Genomic DNA, 19258 nt, shown 5'->3' on the forward strand with positions numbered 1-19258 from the left:
AAAACAATATGCATAGAGCTCTAATGAGCTTTGTTTTTTGGGGGGGTGGCAAACTTCTGTCCGTCGTGGCAAGATCGCAACGAGCACGTTCCATCGCCCACGAAGCGGAAAATACAAATTTACCTCATAGTCTGGCCTCACAGGTCTGAGGTTGCGGGTTTGAATTTTTTATTTTTTTTTTTGCCTTACCTGTAAGAAAAAGTACGACAGTATTTCAGCTGACGAATTCCGCCCGATGAGACCTCTGAGAGCTCATCTGAGCGGCTGAACTCCATCCGATGTTTGATGCTTGCTTGCGGTCTCCTCTCGGCGCTTCATTCGGCAGATCTTGTAGACGACTTCTCCGACTGCGGTTTCCCAAATACCGATTTTGAATATTCATATTGAATCGTGCTCACACTGTCCTCCACTCACCGTCGGATCTCGATCGGGATCTTCGTTGCCTGAAAGAAAACTGCTACGGTGGAGGGAGAAAAGGAGTCCAAAAGTGGCCAAAGTCCAAACTTCTGTGCAATCCATCAATAACTCCTGAAGAGCTGATCAACGACATTGACTTTTACTAATTTGCTGAATAACGTACTTCATTGGAGAACCTTAGATTTTTTTTTTTTGCGGGTGGTGAAGACTGTTTTCGTGGGGGCGGCCATCTTAGAAACGGGAGTGGACTACGTGTCACAATCAGAACTGAAGCGCCATTTGAGACCTCCTGCACTTAAATTCCAAACAAACAAAAAGCCCACTCGAGTTCTGAGGGGCTGAACGGAGCAGAGGCGTGCAGGGATCCTCGCAGAAGTTTCTCGCTGCTATTTTTGGATTCAGGTAAGCGAATATTGCCGGTCCCGGTTCGACCAATCAGATGTGACTTGAAATGTGCAGTGCCACGCCATTGGCTCCTATTGGCTAGCGAAGGCCTAAAGGTGACGAATGAGAATCTCCGCTGCATAGCCGAAAACAATAACTTGTGCCTCATACCCAGAACATGTCTGAAATATGGGCATGACTTATTTTGCATCATTAAGGAAAAAAATAAAGTGTCTATTTCATTAGACAATGGAAATATCGCACCTTTCAATACTATTGCGGCGTCCTAATATGTATTTATTCCTGAGTTGCCCCCCCCCCCCCCCCCCCTGGCTCAGCTGACCCCAGATGCGCTCGTCCGCCGCACGGCACGCTTCAATTAGCGCGGCGCACTCCCCGTGCGGACTCCATTAACGACGTGAGTTATGTGAAAAGAATACAATTACAGCTCCAAATGTCATAATCGCCACTGAGAGGGACCCTGCAGGGTGGACGTCACAACGTGTGCAAAACAAAACATCACGTCAAATGTAACGGCCAGGTTGCCCCACACTTTTAATATTTTTGAAATAGAATCAAGTTTACTGAGAGCCGTTAGCTTCAGGCTAACATGAAATACAAAAATCACAAAAAATGGCAAACGAAAATTAGCATTAATGATACAATGAACATCTGCTACAAAATCCACAAAAATTATGGGAGGGGGAAGAACAACAACCCAAAAAAGGTTTGTGTGTGCATGTGTGTGGAGGTGGGGGGGGGGGGGCACTCCATTTGAGGAAATGTCAATACATGCCAAGTTTATTGACAGTGTCAAAATGTTGCAGAAAAGACGAAGTGTTACGGACACGGAATCAGAACAACAAGACAAATTTAAAAGAAAAAAAAAAAGAAAAGAAAAGATGCCGCAGCAATATTTGGAGGATCAAAAGCGGCAGCGGAATCAGCAGCGATGGGCAACATGGACGCAGTTCCGTAGAAAACGACAAAAAAAAAAAAAAAAGAAAGGAAGGAAGGAAGGAACGAAGGAAGGAAGGTTTAAAAGCCAGCTCACGACTCCAACTTGACAGATTCCAACACGCTTTTGGCTTCCTGGTACTCGGCCGACTCCGATAAGTCCTCCTCCGCTTCCTGCGCAAACCACAAAACACACACCAGAGTCGCACGTTTGTGGAATGTTCCGGCTTCGATCGGGTGACGACCGTCAGCCAATCAACTTCAAGCGGCAAGGAAAACGCAAGGAAGGGCTCCGTCCGCTGTAAGTACGCAATGCTAACGGCTGGCTTCCCAAACAGGCGCACCTCCACTTTGCCACGATCGCTCAAAGTGGCGTCTACGGGCGGGTGTCGCCCATGCGTGGTTGTGACCCACGTTTTGAGGAAATCCATTAAAAGGGGCTCATTTTGGAATTTGCAAGCTCCTCACCAGCAGCTGCAGCAGGTCGGCGTGGGCGACGGTCATGCGACGGCGGCTGTCCGGGATCATCATGATGGTCTCCTGCAAGCTCGCCATCTGCAAAACGTTTTCCAGACTTAGAGGCGGCGCGTTCAAGCTCAAGAAGAAGCCGACAGCTCGTTGAAGGCTGAAAATCCGCCTGACGTCCACGCTAATTTCCATCGGCCCATCTACGATGGTTAGCATTAAACGCTAACAATAAACTAGTCGAGTATCAGTAGCGTACATGATTTGGTCAAATACTTTGATTAAATACACAATGTTTTTGTCAGTTGTTTTTTTTTGGGAGAACTGTACATTGCTGAAAAAGCGATGTTAAATGACACGCTCCAATTTCGTCATTACGCAGCGAGAGAAAGGCGTCCAGTCATATTTGAGAGGTCCCACATTTTGTCTACGTCGACCTCCACAGTGACGCTCAACCGTGGACTTAGCATGAAATTCTCTATTTTATTTCAGATAACGCCTCCGTTTTGTCAGCGACTTCCGCTGGACGCCCTTTTGTATCTGCTTTGTCCATATTTGGCTAACACCGCCCCCTCAGCCCCGATTGGTCGCCTCTGCGTTTGTTACGTGGAGAAGTTCCTATGACCCGGCAGACAAACGTCTGCAACTCGGAACGGAATTTGAATTTCATGTTTTTGAGGCACTGTAGAGACAATATTTCAATTCCAGGACTGGGAAAAGATGGGACCTTTAAAGTGTATTTTATGAAATATAAGCGTTTTTTTTTTTTTTTTTTTTTAAACTCACCAGTCTGTACACGGTTTAAATCAGAGAACCAACGACTTTACGTGGCTTTTTTTTTTTTTTTTGTTCCTTCGCAACTTTAAAATCCAGCAAGTGATTCAGACCAACTTAAGTCGACGACAAGCGCACGCGACCCGTAAACCGTTCCGGCCACGGCCGGAGAAAAGTCTCGGCGGCTTCCGGCTGCGGTGGAACGATCCCATCGAGATGACACTTAGCCACGTATTGATTCCATTAAAATGGAAAAAAAAAAAAACTTGACTCCCTCCATCCTGCTGCAGACGCATCATCCCCAGCCATCATCCATCTGGCCTCCCGGGCTCGCCATCAACGCCAGTCAAGCGTGCCGCCGCCGCCGCCGCTCGGCCCCCCCCGACTGCCGCGCTACGAATAAACAAACAAAACGCGCACACGCTCGGAATTTTAATGCTAGCTATAAACGTCGCTGCCGTCTGAGGAAATGAAAGGAAAAAAAAAAATGGTGAAAACGTTGCCGTTGAAGTCATTAGCGTGACCCCCCCCCCCCCCACCCCAACACCGTCGCCACCATCACTTTTGGATTTTGACAGATGCCGACGTAGAGTTCGGACTAACTGCCCAAATGACGCTTCAAACGCTGACCGGGATGCGGACCAACAGCGACACAGCGGCGCGGTGGCGGCCATCTTGGACCCGGGCGTTACATACGTGCTGCTTGATGAGGAAAGCGTCGGCGGCGGCCGCCTTCAACTGCTCGATTTTCTCCTCCTGCTGCTTGGCCTCCGTCCTGTACGACGCCTCCTCTTTGGCCAGCCTGCACGCACAAAAACGTCAATTTTTCCATATTATGCGCCATCAAATGTCATTTTTTAATTTTTTTTGCAAAGCAAAATTTAAGTTACAAGTAATCTTTCGGTACAGCGGGCCAATTGCATTTTCAAAGCGTTCCTTTTTTAAACTTTTTTTTCCCCTTCTGGAACAAATGAATGGCATTTGCATTCTATTCAATGGGGAAACTTGATTTGAGTGTTGAATGCACCACTGTAGCAAACAAAATTGTCCCCCCCCCCTGCCCCTTTTTTTTTTTTTTTTTTTTGCCACGACGCTGTGGAGCATTTCGGGCTCTCGAACGATCGCCGCGCTTATGCGAGGCGTCCGCGCAACGTCCACACATGAATTGATCCTCAATTTAGAGCAAGTCAGCTGGCAAATGGGCCTCTTTTCCTTGATTGTTAGTGAAAATGGAGCCGGGCCACATCGATCCATTTGGATTATTTATCAATTTGCAGCCAAATGGAACTAAATCCACGAAACACAATGCGGCCCCCGATCGGCTTCGCACACGTTTGCCGCCGATTGACGATTTCCACGGCTAATCGTCGTCTTCCCGCCGCAGAGCGACAAGCAAAACGGCATTTTTCAGGGTTAGCCGCGAGGGTCGCCCCGCCCCGCCCCGCATTTTACGTCAATCGTGGCTCGTCCCGGAAGCTGCGTCGCATGTTTGCAACTGCAAATGTGAAATAGAAAAGTGGAAATCATTTGAATACAAGTGAAGGACATCCTAATATGAAAATGTCCATCCGTGCCCTTTTTCCAAATGCTGATGTTAATTTCTTATTTCTCACAAAGTCGGAGCCCCCGGGGGTGGCAGCGGCAGCGGCGGCGGCTTTTAAATGGACCTGCCAGCGCCGGCTTAATGGAAAAGGCAGCTCGCCGGGGGGAAGGGGGGAAAAAAAAATGGAATTAAAGCTGTGCAGATATTTCTCCGCCGCACTGTACGTTTGAGGCGCGTCGCAGGCGCAGTGACAAAGGCAAATTAGTCTTGTCATTTTATTAAGGGCAATCTGCCCCCCCCCCAAAAAAAAAAAATTGTGGGGGGGAAAATACACCTGGATACACGCTGGAGTAAAATGAGGACACGACAACACGGACATTTGAAAGCTCAACATTGGAGGACGGTTGCAAAGGAATTTGTCAACTAGCGCAAAGCACAATTGCGCCATTTTGCCTGCCATTTTGCAGCATTTGGCAGCGCCATTTGAAGATCATTCCAAAGCATTTTAGGGAGGATGGGGGGTTAATTCATCAGTCTTAGATTTTCGCTATTGCCAATGCCGAACTCTCATTTATGTGGGAGTTGGTGTAAATTCCACAGGATTGAAATTGAACTCCGGGGGCACGTTTTTTTTTTTTTCATGACCCAAACAAACTGTGCCTTGGACCTTTCTCGGTTCTCCTCTTAAGTTGTTTGCGTCTCCGTCGGGGCCGCGACGTTGACCGCAAGACTCGACGTCGAGCCAAAAAACGCCACTCGAGCATTTTTTATTTGCGTAAAGTTCTCGCGTGGTGTGCGTGGACGGATGTGGTGTGATGTTGCCCACCGAAGGCGAGCCGGCCCCCCTAAATTAGCGCCTTGGGCAGCGCATAAGCAACGAGAGTACCAAGTACTAAACCACCGAGTTTTAGTCGTCTGCCATGTAATGATGGGGCTAATTAACATAATTTCCACCCTTAAAAAAGATTTTCTCCTCCAATGACTCGGAAGCAGGGACAACAAGCAGGATGTTGCTGCCAAAGCATGAAGCCAAAAGGTAAGCAGAGCTGCAGCAAGAGCGTTAGCTAAGCGTGTAACCAGCATTAGCTTCGGACAACGTTATAATCTGCAACATGTGGAACAAAAAAGTGAGAAACGGAACATGTTCCACAGGGACATTTATCGCAGACGGTCACAGTGTTGTTTTGGCCACCTGACTGCGTCTTTCGCTGGACTTGGTGATGAAATGCAGCTTTTACTAAGAAATAATGCAGCGGAATCTGCAGTGCAAGAAATGTGCCACTTATGTGGTTGCTCCTCAAAGTTGTCGCCGACGTGCCCGTGCGCTTTCAAAGTCTTGGATACTCGTTCGTTTAAGGCAAGTCCGGCGCCGGCCGAGCATCGTGCGGGACGGACGGGATGAGCCGTCATGTCTCGCTTAGGCAGACCCAACCAAAAAAAAAACAATTTGCCCATTTCACCGCGGCAAGAGGAGTGCAATCAAAAAATGTGTATGGAATTCTTAATGCTTGGAGTTTCTTTTGACAAAGGTATGCCACAGACGTATTATTAAGCCACCTTGGAATGATTTTAAATCAGAAAATCCAATCAATAAATACAATCCAGCCTCTTCCTCATTTGTGTTTGCATGGCAACCAGCTCAGGGTGCGGTCAGCCTTTCACCCGAAGTTAGGCTCCAGCACTACCGTGATCCTTGTGAGGATAAGCGGCTTGGAAGCGGATGAGTGAACTGGAAAAATTCGAAATAGTTAGTTCGTGTTTCTGATTGACTGATGATTAAAATTAAAGGCGGTGCAGCGTACACACTACATCGCCTCCCGCCGTTCCAAACCTTAAAGAGCAAAAACTGGACACAGAGATACGAAAACTAAAACGCCTGAAAAGAATGTTAGAGCCGCAAATGGAGCGTAGCATGTCGTTAGCCACACTGGAGAATAACGAGTAAAAGAAAGAAAGAAAGCTATTACTTAGCAATGGAAACAATATGCTTATTAGCATTCATGGCAAGCTTCGCAATGCAACGGAAACAAATTTCAGGGAAGACAACAACAGCGACGCGCTCCCCGACAGCAGGCCTTGCTAAAGCACCGGTGTGGCGTGAAGCCTTCCCCGGAAACGACGTCACATCGTCGGCCCTGTCTGCCGCTGAGACAAGCGTTTCAGCGCGGCTAAGCTAGCAAACCAGCCGGCTAGCTAGCCAGCTAGCTGGCTAGCCGGCTGTCAGTGGCGTCACGTCCCATAACGTAACCCTTGTTAAAGAAACCTACCGCTTCAGAACGCCGGTTTTGATCTTAATCTGTCGTATTCTTGGGTCGGCCATGACTCCGCAAGGTGAACTTTATTGGAACGATGTGGTCTCGTGCAGCAGGCGAGCTAGCAGAGAGCAGAGCAGCTGAAAGAGACAGACACGAGCAGACGAGCGCAGAGGAATCGATCGCAGGGGTGTGGGGTGGGGGGGATTAAATGCTTCGGAGCTTCCTCCAGTGGACAAAAGCGCGAACAGACCGACACGAAAGTACTTGTATGACAATTTAGCGACACCAGAGACGACTTCATTTAATCTTACTTATGTTTTTACTTGCTCTCATGCATGATGCACATTTCCGGTGAGCAAAACGTTTTTGCTGCCAAGAGGCCCCAATGCTAAACATGTCATTGGGCCAAGAGAGTGGGTTTGAAACCAAAAAAAACTAACAAATCAAAGTAACAATTAAACTAAAAAACAAAACAGTAAATTGATTCATTTGAATGTGTGAAGTGTCAGACGAAAAGAAGATGTTAGGTGAGACCCATCGGTGCTTATAATTTTAAATTTAACAAGGAAGTTAATTACAAATAGACGTGTTGGAAGTTTGGACCTAGCTAAAGGGAATTTGCAGAGGTTTTTTTTTTTTTTCTTCTTAGCTAAACGACGACCCCATCAGAGGAAAAACACCCGACCGACGAGATGTGGACCATTTGCAGTTTCCTCACAGAGTAGCCGTGACCCGTTAGCTGGGCTGCAAGAGACGTTCTGAAAATATTTGGAAGAAGAAGAAATAAAAAGAAGAAACATAAAAAAAGAGAGAAGAAAGAAAGACATTTGCTAACCGGGCACAAGATTAGCAATTAGCAATTAGAAGCAGAGCGCAGCCGAGAGGATTCGCCGGCGACTTGAATTTAGCAGCTTTCGTTATTACCTCATTTGGATTTTTAATGAAGTGCGCTTTCCCCCAAAATCAAACTGAAAAATAACAAACAAAGTGCACAACCGACGTGGGAGTTGTGGCTAACGTTGACGCCACGCTAGCTTCGTTTTAGTTTGCAAATGGAAACGACCTCAACATTTTGGGGGACACGTCTCCAAACACAAGATCCATCTCATTTATGAGGGGAGGAAGAATTGCATTACCCACAGAAAGTCACATTTATAAGATGGATTATTTAGTTTCTTGAAATTCAACACAAAATTTTGGCTGATTTGTTAAGAAAAAAAACAAAGCAATGAGAGCTTTTGCTGACTGCCAAATGTGCAAAAAGTGAAGCGCTGCGAATACTTTCTAAGCGGAAAGCATTCCCAGCACTTCCATTTTACTGATTTTTCACACTTCCAGGACAAAACGGACTTGACTCATCGTCTGATTTCAAGGCTTTGCACGAAAATTTTTTTTTTTTTTTTTTTTTGGGGGGGGGGGGGGTCGGCTCGAAGGCGCCACGGCGACGCATATCGACGGCCGGTGATTATTGGACTTTTCCAAAGTGATAAGAGGCCCGATCGAGCATCGGCAGCAGACTGCACGCCTTCATTTATATCGAGTGGAGTGGGGGAGGGGGGCAGGGGGGGGGGTTGTTGGTGCTGCTACTGGCTAATTTGCAGTTTAATCAGCGTTTGTAATGAGAGCCGCTGATTAGCGCAGGTTGCAAATAAAAGAGAATTACAAGGAACGTCTGTCAGAGTCCGGTGATAATTCGCCGCTAATTGCCATGATTGGAGCCAACTGGATGACTTTGGGATACTCAAAGCGCCCTCCTCACAAAATATATGCACGTGAGCGTGACAGGCCAAAACAAAAACTAAGAAAAGAGTATGTCACATGAGCAAAAGCGGTTGTGGCCAAAGTCAAAAACCCGCAGATCATCTTTCGTCATTGAGATCAATGCAAACGTCTGGGTTAGCTTAGCGTTAGCTGCACATTTTTAATGGGGAGAAAAGGAACGCCAGTATTGAAAAAAAAAATTAAACAATATCATTGTGAAATGGAGTTGGCGCATCGTGCGTGAGTTCATGCGTCAATGCCCATTGACATTGTGCCGTACAACGCAAGCATACGTAACACACGAAGAAGACGGACGGGCACAACGGCTCAGTCAGATGCAATATGATTAGTTGATCTTTGCAGAGGATCAAGAACACATGCCTGCGAGTACTAAGGGTCCTAACTACCGCGATATCGGCGCTAGTTTGGTGTTGTGCATTGTGTGTTAGCATTAGGCTAAGTAACAGTTTGCGTCGATATGCAACGAGGAATTAATTCTTTTGTTTCTTGTTTGAATTTCAAACGGGAATGGAGAAAAAACAGCTTGAAAAAATAAAAAAGACGCTCGGTCATTTTTCCCCAAAACGGTTGCGCCGCCGAGGAATCGAACTCGAATTTGCGCTCGTAACTCAAGATCAAAAAGTGTCAGGGACAATTCTCGAGTGAGGTCACCGCAGGTCCGCGTGCAATCAAATTGAAATATTAGCAGTACAATATCAGCATTTGCTTTTCATGGGGAAAAAGAGCTCATTTGCAAGGCTTTAAAAAAAAAAAAAAAAATACCATTTTGACTGCTTTCTAGAAATGAATTTGGACCGGATGGCTTCAATTTCCGATTCCGAATTGTGTGTGCCAGCAAGAGAAGGGCGTGCACGGCGGAAGGTCAAATAGCAAACACAACCTGCAGACCCGGGGGAGGGGGGGGGGGCTGCCTGAATAGAAATATGTGAAATTAGCGAGAAATGTGCGGATGAAGACCCTTGCTCAATTAGCCAAGGAGAAAGGAGGGATGGGGGGGGGGGGGCAAACACCCCTCCCTCAATGTATGCGTCGCTGCTCCGACTCCTACCTTCCTTCCCAACATTTTGTTTTGTTATCAATAAAAATGAAATAAACACATAAAAATAACAAAAGAAATAATATTGGCCTGTATAGACAAAATAATTTCAACTTCAACATAAATTGAAATTATATGTTCTTAAACATTTCTTCAAAATAGGAGATAATAAATACATAATCGTTTTAAAAATCCTCTTGAATTATTCTTGTATTAGTTACACATTTTTACATAACGTACAAATAAATGTCATGGGTTAAATAAGCAATCTATATTTTTTCCAAATTCAATTGAACAACCGGTCAATTTCTAAGAATTAAATGAAATGTTGCAAATGTGATCTCGTTAGTAACACACTGACATGTGGTCAGTGAACACCCCCCCCCCCCACCGAGTCGGTGAGCTTTCGGAATTTCCTACAGCCGCTGAACGCCACACTCGTCAGTGTTGGAGAGAGAGGCCACCGGGAGGGCGGGGCCTGCCGTCGGCAAACCCGCCCACTCTTCCGGCCCCGGTCCCGGCGCTCTTCCGGGCTCTTCCCAGGCGGCTTAGGCGGGCGAGTCGCGGGGCTCAATCGGGCGTGCGAGGAAGGCGAGGCGCCGCCATCCATCACGCCGCCCCGCCCGACCGGCGTCGTCCATCTTGCTCAACGAGGCAGCAAATAGGAAAATGACTATTTGGATCAAACGCATCTGCACTCATCCGCCCGCCTCTTTTATTCCCATTAACGGCGCCCGTAAAATACGCTTGTCCCCCCCCCCTCCCCGTATTAACAAAATACATACATAAAAAAAAAAAAAAAACAACTACCGGGCCGGGGACTTAATCCACCACGATGACGTCCATGCAATGAATATGCTCTGACTAACCAATCAGAGAAGGGACCGATGCTGACATCATCGACGGCCTCAACTCTGACAAATTTGAAATATGTCAAACTGTATCCAATGAAAAGCGGACTTGACTTTTGTTTGTGTGCATGATTAAAACAATCAAATCTGATCTTGGAGGCTAATGCTAACATGCTAAGTGACACAATGCAAAGATGGAGAAGATATAATTGGATGACACTTTTGATTTGAATTTTCTGGAGAGTAAACGACCTGATTTCAAATTTGACTGGCCACCGGTGTCAGCAAAAACGGTTCAAATAGCAAAAAAATAAAAAATAAAAAATGTCTGTAAACCTACAAAATACGTGAGCCAATCAGCATCTCTGGCATGTACGACGTCTTCTTTTGCAAAAGTTTCTTTTTTGCATGTTGCCTTCTTTGTGTGTGTGTGCGACTGCCTGCGGCCTTTGAGCCTTTATGAAGTCATCACACTTCTGGCGTGGGCCAACATTTTATGAAGGCTCGTTGATAAATAGCCCCCCCCCCCCCCCCCATCCCGACACGCTCGGGCAGCCGCCCTCATTCCGCACTTGACTTGTTTACACAGCGGCGGCAGGCAGGAGCGTTTCCACGGATTAAACAAATCACCGGCCGACGGGGACATCCATAACGCGCTAACGGGTCACCGACCGCATGCTTACCAAATGTGGAAAAAAAGGGGGGGGGGGACGGGGACGACTGCACGTGACCAAGAACCCCCCCCCCACCCTTTTCAGAGGAGGAAAAACATCTTCCGACCACTGAAATCTTTTCAAGTTCAGCAAAGGACTCACAAGACGTGAAACGGTTGCACTATTATCAATCAAGTTTGATTTTTGGGGGGGGGGGGATAATCAAAAGTGCGTTCGTAACAAAACACCTTCATCTCTTTTTGACATTCAAAAAGCATGTTTCATTTTTTTTTTTTTTTGCTCCCATTTTTGACATTTCTGTCATTACAGTACTTGTCAGTTATGCTTTTTAATTATTTTTTTGCCATTACAGTCACTACCTTACTTTTCGGTCATTATTTCAAAACATGCTTTTTTGTTTTTATCTTGTTGCTTCAAGTGGCCAGAAAATAAAAAAAAAAAATTGCCATTTGTGTATGGTGTCATTTTGTGTATTCACTTGCATGTGTGTGTACGTGTCAGGCCGTCCTTTCCCCGACATTCCGGGGAGAGGACGCCCCCCCCCACGTCCCAGGTGAGCGCATGAATAATGCATCACACCTCCTCCTCGTGACAGAGCCCCCCCCCTGGTCCCCCCCACCTCTTCCTCCTCAAACGCCGACTGCACGGCCGCTAATCAAAAACGACATCCTCGCGTCCAGGCGGACGACACACACGCGCACGCATCCACGCAAGTCAAAACGTGGATTTACCCCCCCCCCCCCCCCCCCAGGCGGAGATTCGTCTGGAGAAAACTCCCATCCTGGTGAAATTGAAAGAATTTATTTCCTTCCGAGTTCAGCTTGACAGCCAGCAGCAAGCTGACGCCCTAAAACTAAAACACGCAAGTGCCCCAATTTAAGAGTTGTTAAATATCATCCCTTGGTGATTTTTTTTTTTTTTTTTTTGCTTTGTCTTGCCACTCATAATTTGAGTTGGAGAAGGTCCTCCTCGCCAGTAGGTGGCAGTACACTGCGGTTCAGTTCTCGCCCAGTGATGGTACGATTGGTCCCCCCCCCCCCATCGACTGGCGAGTTGCGTTTCACAAGTTGCAGGTCATAAATGGTGGACAAAGTTTGCAAAAACTTGATCTTGGTTTCATTTTATTTTCATCACAAAAACCTGCAATTTGAACCAAGGGATGTGTGTACTTTTTAATATTGTCGTATGCTCTGTTTGAAGGTTTAGAATGATTATAATATAAAAATAATAATAATGCTATCGGATTCGACGAACCCATTTATGATGTCAGGCGTTAAATGTTAGCATAAAGATAGTGGCTAGCTGTTGAAATGTTTCCCTTTCTTCGTTTGTGTGCGTCACATTGAAGTGGAAAGGACCTAAAAATGTGCAGCAGGTGTAAGAACTAAAATTGATAAAAAACGATACGGCGTCTCCACGGCACATTGGGAATTGTGGCCAAACGCGAGCGGGCCCGGAACGCATCCCAGCATTGAAAGGCTCTTTCCCCCTGATCCAATCAGCGCTTTTAATGACTTTCTACCTGGCGCCTTCCATCACGTCCTCCTCCAGCCTAATTAGTATGCATTATCAATTAACAGATTTAATAAGCCGCAGACTGACCAGATCGTGGCGAGAAGATGGGGGGGGGGCAGTGGCTGCGTTGGCAATGGCGCCCCCTAAGTGTCCTCAATGTCGGCCGCAGCTGAGCCACGGCGGGACAATTCCGCGTTTCTCGTCTTCCCTTTGTGAGTCGATCGAGATGTCTCAAAATTCTCATCACGCTTGGAAGATGGATGGCAATTTTCTTGAAAAACAAACTTTCAAAAACATTTCTTTTCATCACAAATGACATTTTTTTGGGGGGGGGAAACACAAGATTGATTTACCTGTAATTCTAAAGAATAAAAAAAAAGACTTCATTTTTTTTTTCCTTAAAAAATATGAACTATTTTTTGGAGAAAAGTTGCAAAAAATAAATAAAAATTGTTTTAAAAAAAAACATTTTATCAAGTATTTTCAGAAAAAAAATGAGTTTGAAGTTTGACTTTTTTCTCCAAAAATATTCCTTATGAAATAAGTTGAAAAAAGTGACTTCTTGAAAAAAAAAAATCCTTATTTTATTTTTGTTAAAGCAAACAAAAAGGTGCTACGCATTTAAAAGGAGATGAAAATAGCAATATTGTAATAAAAGCTGGAATTCTGCACTTTTGTCTCGTGTTCACCTTTTGATCTGAAATTCAAACAGTTTAAGTATACAAGAAAAGGAAAAGAATTGAAAATATGACTCATTTGATGAAATGACAAGTCGGCCCTCTTTTGAATTTATAGAAATTGTACGATTTGATTTCCAAGGACAAGACGGAACATTTCGATCCGACTTTATTGTCACGACTTCTTTTTTCGGGAACGTCAGATTCGATCCAAGATAGATTTTGTGTGACGAGCACTTCAAATGTGATTTTAATGATGTCGCTTTAGTTTTGTTCAACTTGTGATCAAACATTGTTGACAATTTATCTTCTCATCGTTAAGATTAGACCGATTGGGGTTGTGGGGGGGGGGGGGGAACAAAAAAAAAAAAAAAGAGAAATATGTTATTGCTGAAAAGGAGACTTTATTCACTGAGGGTTACAATGTCATTAAAAAAAAAATCCTGAAAAAATGACCCAAAACCATTTTTTTTTCTTATGGAAATTGTGTTCCATTGTTTTTAGAAAATAAAAAATATGCTACTCCAATTTTATACCCAATGTAAAAGATGATTTTTTTTTTTCCCCCCTTAAACCATCTATTGCGTCACGACTCGAGATTACAAATGTATTCTCGTAAAATAAAGATATTCCATGAGAAAAAAGTTTTTTTTTTTTTTTTTTAATGCGTTGCTGATATTTGTGGCCCGTCTATGGCGTTTCTCGTCGCACGTTAGCACGAGGCTAGCGGACTTCCACGAGAAGAAACCCTTGCGAGCGGTTGAAGTTCTCGGCGTTTATCGTCTGCGTGCGGGCACGTTTTCAAGTTTGAAAGCACCCGCGGAGCTCTTAATGGACTCCGCCAGCATGTTAACAGGATTATCGAGAGATTAGGACGCGATGATATGATCCGGGGGCGGGCCTAATCCTCTGCGCGCGGTCGGCCACATGTGCGCGGCCTTTTCACATGCTAACTAGCGTGGCAATTGTCCCGGCGGGCAGTCCGTCCACGTAATCCCTCCGCCATTCAGAAGGAAAAAACCGCGCTCGCCATTGAGGCCGTCTCAATGACAAAAGGAGCGTTTAAGTCCCCAGCGCGAAAGAAAGAAAAAAATGTGGGCCGGCCGAGCGAGGGTTAATTGAAGGTCATGCCGTGAGGATTTTCAAAAGGACAATTAGCATTCAGATGAGCGGCGGCTGCGCACGCACGCAAATAAAACATACGCCGTTGAAAATGCACTTCAAGTGTGCAAATTGCGGGCGAACGTCAGAAAGTTGCAAGCGGAACCGACTCAATGGTTGACCCGTCAAAAACGGGACATTTGAACCCGGAATGGTTGCAATGGCTCGAAAAAGACAGAACCAGGAAATATGTCAATTGTCCATCTTTGCAAATACATTTCAAACATCTTCAAATAATTCACATTTTGAAAAGGCCTCACGCCTCCACCATAATCGAGCTAAAATGGAGTTGTAGTCAACAATAATTTCCAAATACATGTTGAACATCATAATTCCTTTGCCCCCCCCCCATAATGCAAATAGCGTACTTTTTCCCCATCTTTAGATTTTTTTTTTTTTTTTTTTTTAAATTCTTTTCCGTATCGTCTGCTGATTTTTTCTGTTAATATTTCGGCTTCATTCTCAAACCATTTATTTGAGTTCTCCGACATTTTTGGGGTAATATTTCATCTTTGTTCTCGTAACACTGCAGCGACTTCCTCAGAATAGTACTTTTTTCTCCAAGTAATATTAATATTTGTTTTCTCCAAGTATAATGACTACTCTCAAAAACATTTTTTACTGTAACTACTTTGTTTTTGTTTCAGTGTGTTTTTTTGTACTGGTTCAGGTTTGTTGTTTCAACATAGCTATTTAGCTATGCATTTCTTTTTTTTTTTTTTTCCACTCAAAACATTTTCTCCTACTTTGGACTTTTTGGTAACATTTCATCTGATCATAAGTAGGACATTATTTTCCCTACTTTCTGAAAATTGATTTTTCCCCATAATTTTATTTTGTTTCTCATTTGATTTTTTTTTTTCTTTTTAATGACTCCAAGAACAATTTGCGGCCCTGCCTTTTGCTCTCCTGGGATTGAAAATTTCGCCGTCCAATCTGAAACATCCCATACCCCCCCCCCCCCCCCCCCGCAATTTATGAACAGAGTTCAGAATGAATTTAGCACATTTCGTTCATCACTTCATGCTCTTTGCAAGGCTGTTGAGAAGCTTCGATAGATTTGAACGGATGCGTCGACATTTTACATCCACAGTATGTCTACGAGTATTTATTCCATTTTTCACGTGAAGACGGCTGGAAAATGCGCTTGGAAAGCGTGCGAGCGAGTGAGCGAACGCGTGGCAACAGCTGCGACGGGGAAGGAGCGCGGCGGTGACGGCCACGAGCCGAGGCGGCGTGACGGACGGACGCGCAAACAGGTGTCGGACGCAGCCTGGCATCAAGTCTGATGCTTTGTGGAGTGAGCTGGATGGAATAAAAAAAAAAAAAAAAAAGGAACAAATATGAAGCTTTATGTTACGGGGCTTCACTTAAGAGGCTTCAAATGGGGGGGGGGGGGGCGGCATTCGAATTTCGAACAGCACAGTAACAAAAAAAACGTGAAGGGCTGTGAATTCTTTGCAGACGAACCCTGTGGCCATCTTTCAGCGTTGGTCGTTTTTTTCCCGTCAACATTCCACCTGAGATGGAATTGAAATATTTGTCATCTAAATTTTGCCATCAAGTCTTCTTGTGCAAAAAGGGGCAGGAAAAAAAAAAAAAAAAATCATCCCACCAACTTAAGTGATGCTGCAGGTCCGAGCGGTTTATATATAGATTATATTTTATAGGACAAAAGAAATTAATACACTCTCTCTCTCTCTCTCTCTCTCTCAGAGAGATAGAACTAAATAATATTTGAAGGCACGTTTGCCTTTTATTGTGGGCAGCCAAAAGCACGTTTGTGCAATTTTGAAACGTACGGCGCACGGATTCTTTTTGGCGCAGGAGAATTTGCACGAGACTTTCCATAAAATGCCCAAAAGTGTTGGCTGGTGACCGGTTCTGAAATCAATATCTTTTAAAAAGTTCGACACCGATGTGGAAAAAGGAAACTTAGCCACTTGGCTGGACAGGTTTATATTCAAAGTGTTTTCATACATTTCCCACAATGCAACTGTGGACAACTCGAATGCATAATATGAAATATTAGCTCACGTTTTTGTAACGTGGGTGAGACCTGCAGGGGTGAGCTCTACGCCTGGACCAGGGCCCGTTTGAGGTCTCGCAGCAACATGGACGCCATGACGCTCTTCTCGCTGTGGACGGTCAGCAGGGCGGCGCCGGCGTCCACGAGGATCAGAACCAGGACCTGGCTGCTCACCGTACGACCCGCAAACCTGCAGCGGACGACAGCCAGACGCTTGAGGCAAAGGCGGGGTCGCGCCGACATTTTAGACCAAAAGGGGGCAAAACTGTTCAATATGGACACCAAAGTTTAGTAAAAATGTATCAAAACAAGTTGGCAAAACAAAAGCTTGATGAAGATTTCGTCGAGATACGTTTTGCTAACAAGTTCAATACAACTGAACTGCACTTTGGCAGTGATTCTGTCACGTACCGTTAGAGGAGGCTCGTGTACCGCTCACGGAACCAGGACCACACCATTTCATGTTTGACAACTTTGAATGGTCGCAATCAAGCCACATGTGCTATTGCTACACCAGTTTTCTTTCATCTTTCTATCAATAAAAATAGCAATCAATGTACATGCTCAAAATGTGTCTGTGTCTGGACAATATCAGTTTATTTTTTGCTTTTATCCCCCTTCAAAAAAAAAAAAAAAAAAATAGTTAAATGACTTAGGCAATTATGCTGTTGGGTTAATGTAAAAAAAAAAAAAAAATTGTATTTGCAGTGCAAGAGTTTATGTGTTTTTTTTTTTTTTTAAGTGACAACAAAAATTGCACCAAATGCTGAAGTGAGTCACCCCTCCCCGGACTAAAGATTGCATCAGAATATCAAAACCATGTTTCGTTCATTTAGGTTTTTATTCTTATGGTGTAGAAGAAACTAGAAGAGTAAAAAAAAAAAAAAAAAAAAAAAACCAAAACAAATATATATATATATATATATATAAATTTGGTCAAAAAGCAACATTTTGTTTTTGTTGCGTAGCTGACTGACAGCTCACGGTGCGAGGACCCCGCCCCAGCCGCCACTCAAAGCCAACTTAAAAACTCATTTTATGGACTGTGGCTGTCTATTGAGTGCGTGGGACGCCCCCCCCCCCCACCCCGCCACCGCCCACCCCGCCGGGGGAATTCCCATTCTGTGGTTTCCGTGGAAACCGTCCCGGCGCACATGGTCCCGGCATTGAGGGTCCTAGCAAGAAGGCTGTGACCCGCTGCGACCTGCCCCCCCACCTCACCCTTTTTTCATCTCGGCGTCCACCCCCCCCCCCCTGCCATCTGCCTCCATTTAGCACTACAAGACGCCCGCGGACGCCCACTTAGGCCACAAAGGCGGCCACTTAGGCCCGACTAAAACCCATCGAGAGCCCCCGCGGACGGGACGAGCCGTCAAGGCGGCGGCGCCGGGTCGGCCAATTAGCCTCGGAAGGACCCGAACGCACAATGCGAGCGGGCCCGAATCCCAGAGCGTCAGCGCCGGTCCCCGGGGAGCGTCTAAATTAGCGTCGACGGAGCAGAGGGACTTTATCATCCGCCCTCAGCCTTAATTAAAATATTAGCCACTTGTCTTGACGCCCGTTTAGGATCGCGCCTCAAAAGCCGCCCGAGGCGTCCGTACACGGGGCCGGGGAGGGAGGGGTCCTCACTAATGGATTTAGGAAATAAATCCAACGTTTACTGGGCCTGTTAACACCACCCCGAGGCTGCTTTTATGCTGCCTCTCTGGAGACGCCGCTTGAAGTGCGGCAAATACGTTCCCGTTTAGTCACTCAACTGCAGATACAGGGAGGCAAAGAAAGACATTTTGGGAATATTAATCACGCTCAAACTACCCAAAAGCTTTTTGAATTGTGATACCGAAGTGGCAATAGAGAATGCGACGGAAGTTAGCATAAGAGAGGATTCACCAACCGCATTTATAGACATGACAAAAGACAGTTGAAAGTTGGATAAAACCAGACTAAAAAGTTCACCTAAACCACATAACTTAACATTTTTAACCAAAGGCCCTCAGCTCAATGCGAACACTGAAATGTCGCAGATGAACGGAAATTAGCGCCAATGTTACGCGAGACTTATCAAATTGCTACTTTTTCCCATCAACAGGTTGCAAGAGAGAGACTGGAAGAGTCACTGAAAGGCGCGAAAGTACCCTCATTTCTGGACTATAAGCCGCACCCAGTACATTTTTAAAGGAAAAAAACATTTTGTACATACATAAGACGCACGTGCCCACATTGAAAGATGAGATATTTACAAAGAAAGCCGGTACGCAGAAGTGTTTTTAAAGTTTTAATAATATACCTCAACTTTTCTATCCAAACAGTGCCTGTGACGTGGCAGCAACACGCTAGCACGGCGCTAACTGGGCCGGTTAAAATAAACATACCGGTAAAAGTCACTGAGGTGCGGCAGTAACACAGCAGCAACACGCTAGCAAGGTGAAAGCTCGTTTGGTGGTTTTACTTTCTAGTTCTTCCCGCTGCCGTTTCCCACATCTCACCATCGATTCATTGACGCCAAGTTTACGTGCAGCAGTTCTGTTTCCTTCTTTACCGGCTAGCTCGATTGCTTTTAACTTGAAAGCTGTGTCGTGTGCTTTTCGTCGTCGTCTCGCATTTTTCGTGATCAGGGTCAGTTCGTGCTAATTTTATTCAGGCACAAAGTGCGAAGTTACATTAAATTTGCGTCTTCCTCGACACATATATTATTGCACGTGTCTCAATCTTTTCTGCTCGAGCGCCTCTGGCGGCCG

At 45.3% G+C, this 19258-nt stretch overlaps 2 protein-coding genes across 3 annotated transcripts in view; both read right to left on the reverse strand.

Moving 5' to 3' along the window:
- Positions 1 to 1332: 1332 nt before the first annotated feature.
- tbca (tubulin cofactor a) lies at positions 1333 to 6972 on the reverse strand. Its single transcript, XM_061802167.1, has 4 exons — positions 6808 to 6972; positions 3694 to 3799; positions 2227 to 2313; positions 1333 to 1932 (listed from the first exon to the last, which is right to left on the reverse strand). The coding sequence occupies exons 1-4, from the start codon at positions 6858 to 6860 to the stop codon at positions 1852 to 1854; spliced, it is 327 nt and encodes a 108-aa protein (XP_061658151.1). The 5' UTR covers positions 6861 to 6972; the 3' UTR covers positions 1333 to 1851.
- Positions 6973 to 16434: 9462 nt separating this feature from the next.
- ap3b1a (adaptor related protein complex 3 subunit beta 1a) overlaps positions 16435 to 19258 on the reverse strand; it is a 32502-nt gene continuing 29678 nt past the window's right edge. For both annotated transcript variants that reach the window (XM_061801052.1, XM_061801051.1), the window contains exon 27: positions 16435 to 16710. In XM_061801052.1, coding sequence (XP_061657036.1) covers positions 16566 to 16710 — 145 coding nt within the window. In that variant the 3' untranslated portion in view covers positions 16435 to 16565. The remainder of the gene's footprint in view (positions 16711 to 19258) is intronic.

Source organism: Syngnathoides biaculeatus, chromosome 17 (genome assembly GCF_019802595.1).
Source record: "Syngnathoides biaculeatus isolate LvHL_M chromosome 17, ASM1980259v1, whole genome shotgun sequence".
Classification (NCBI taxonomy): Eukaryota; Metazoa; Chordata; class Actinopteri; order Syngnathiformes; family Syngnathidae; genus Syngnathoides; species Syngnathoides biaculeatus.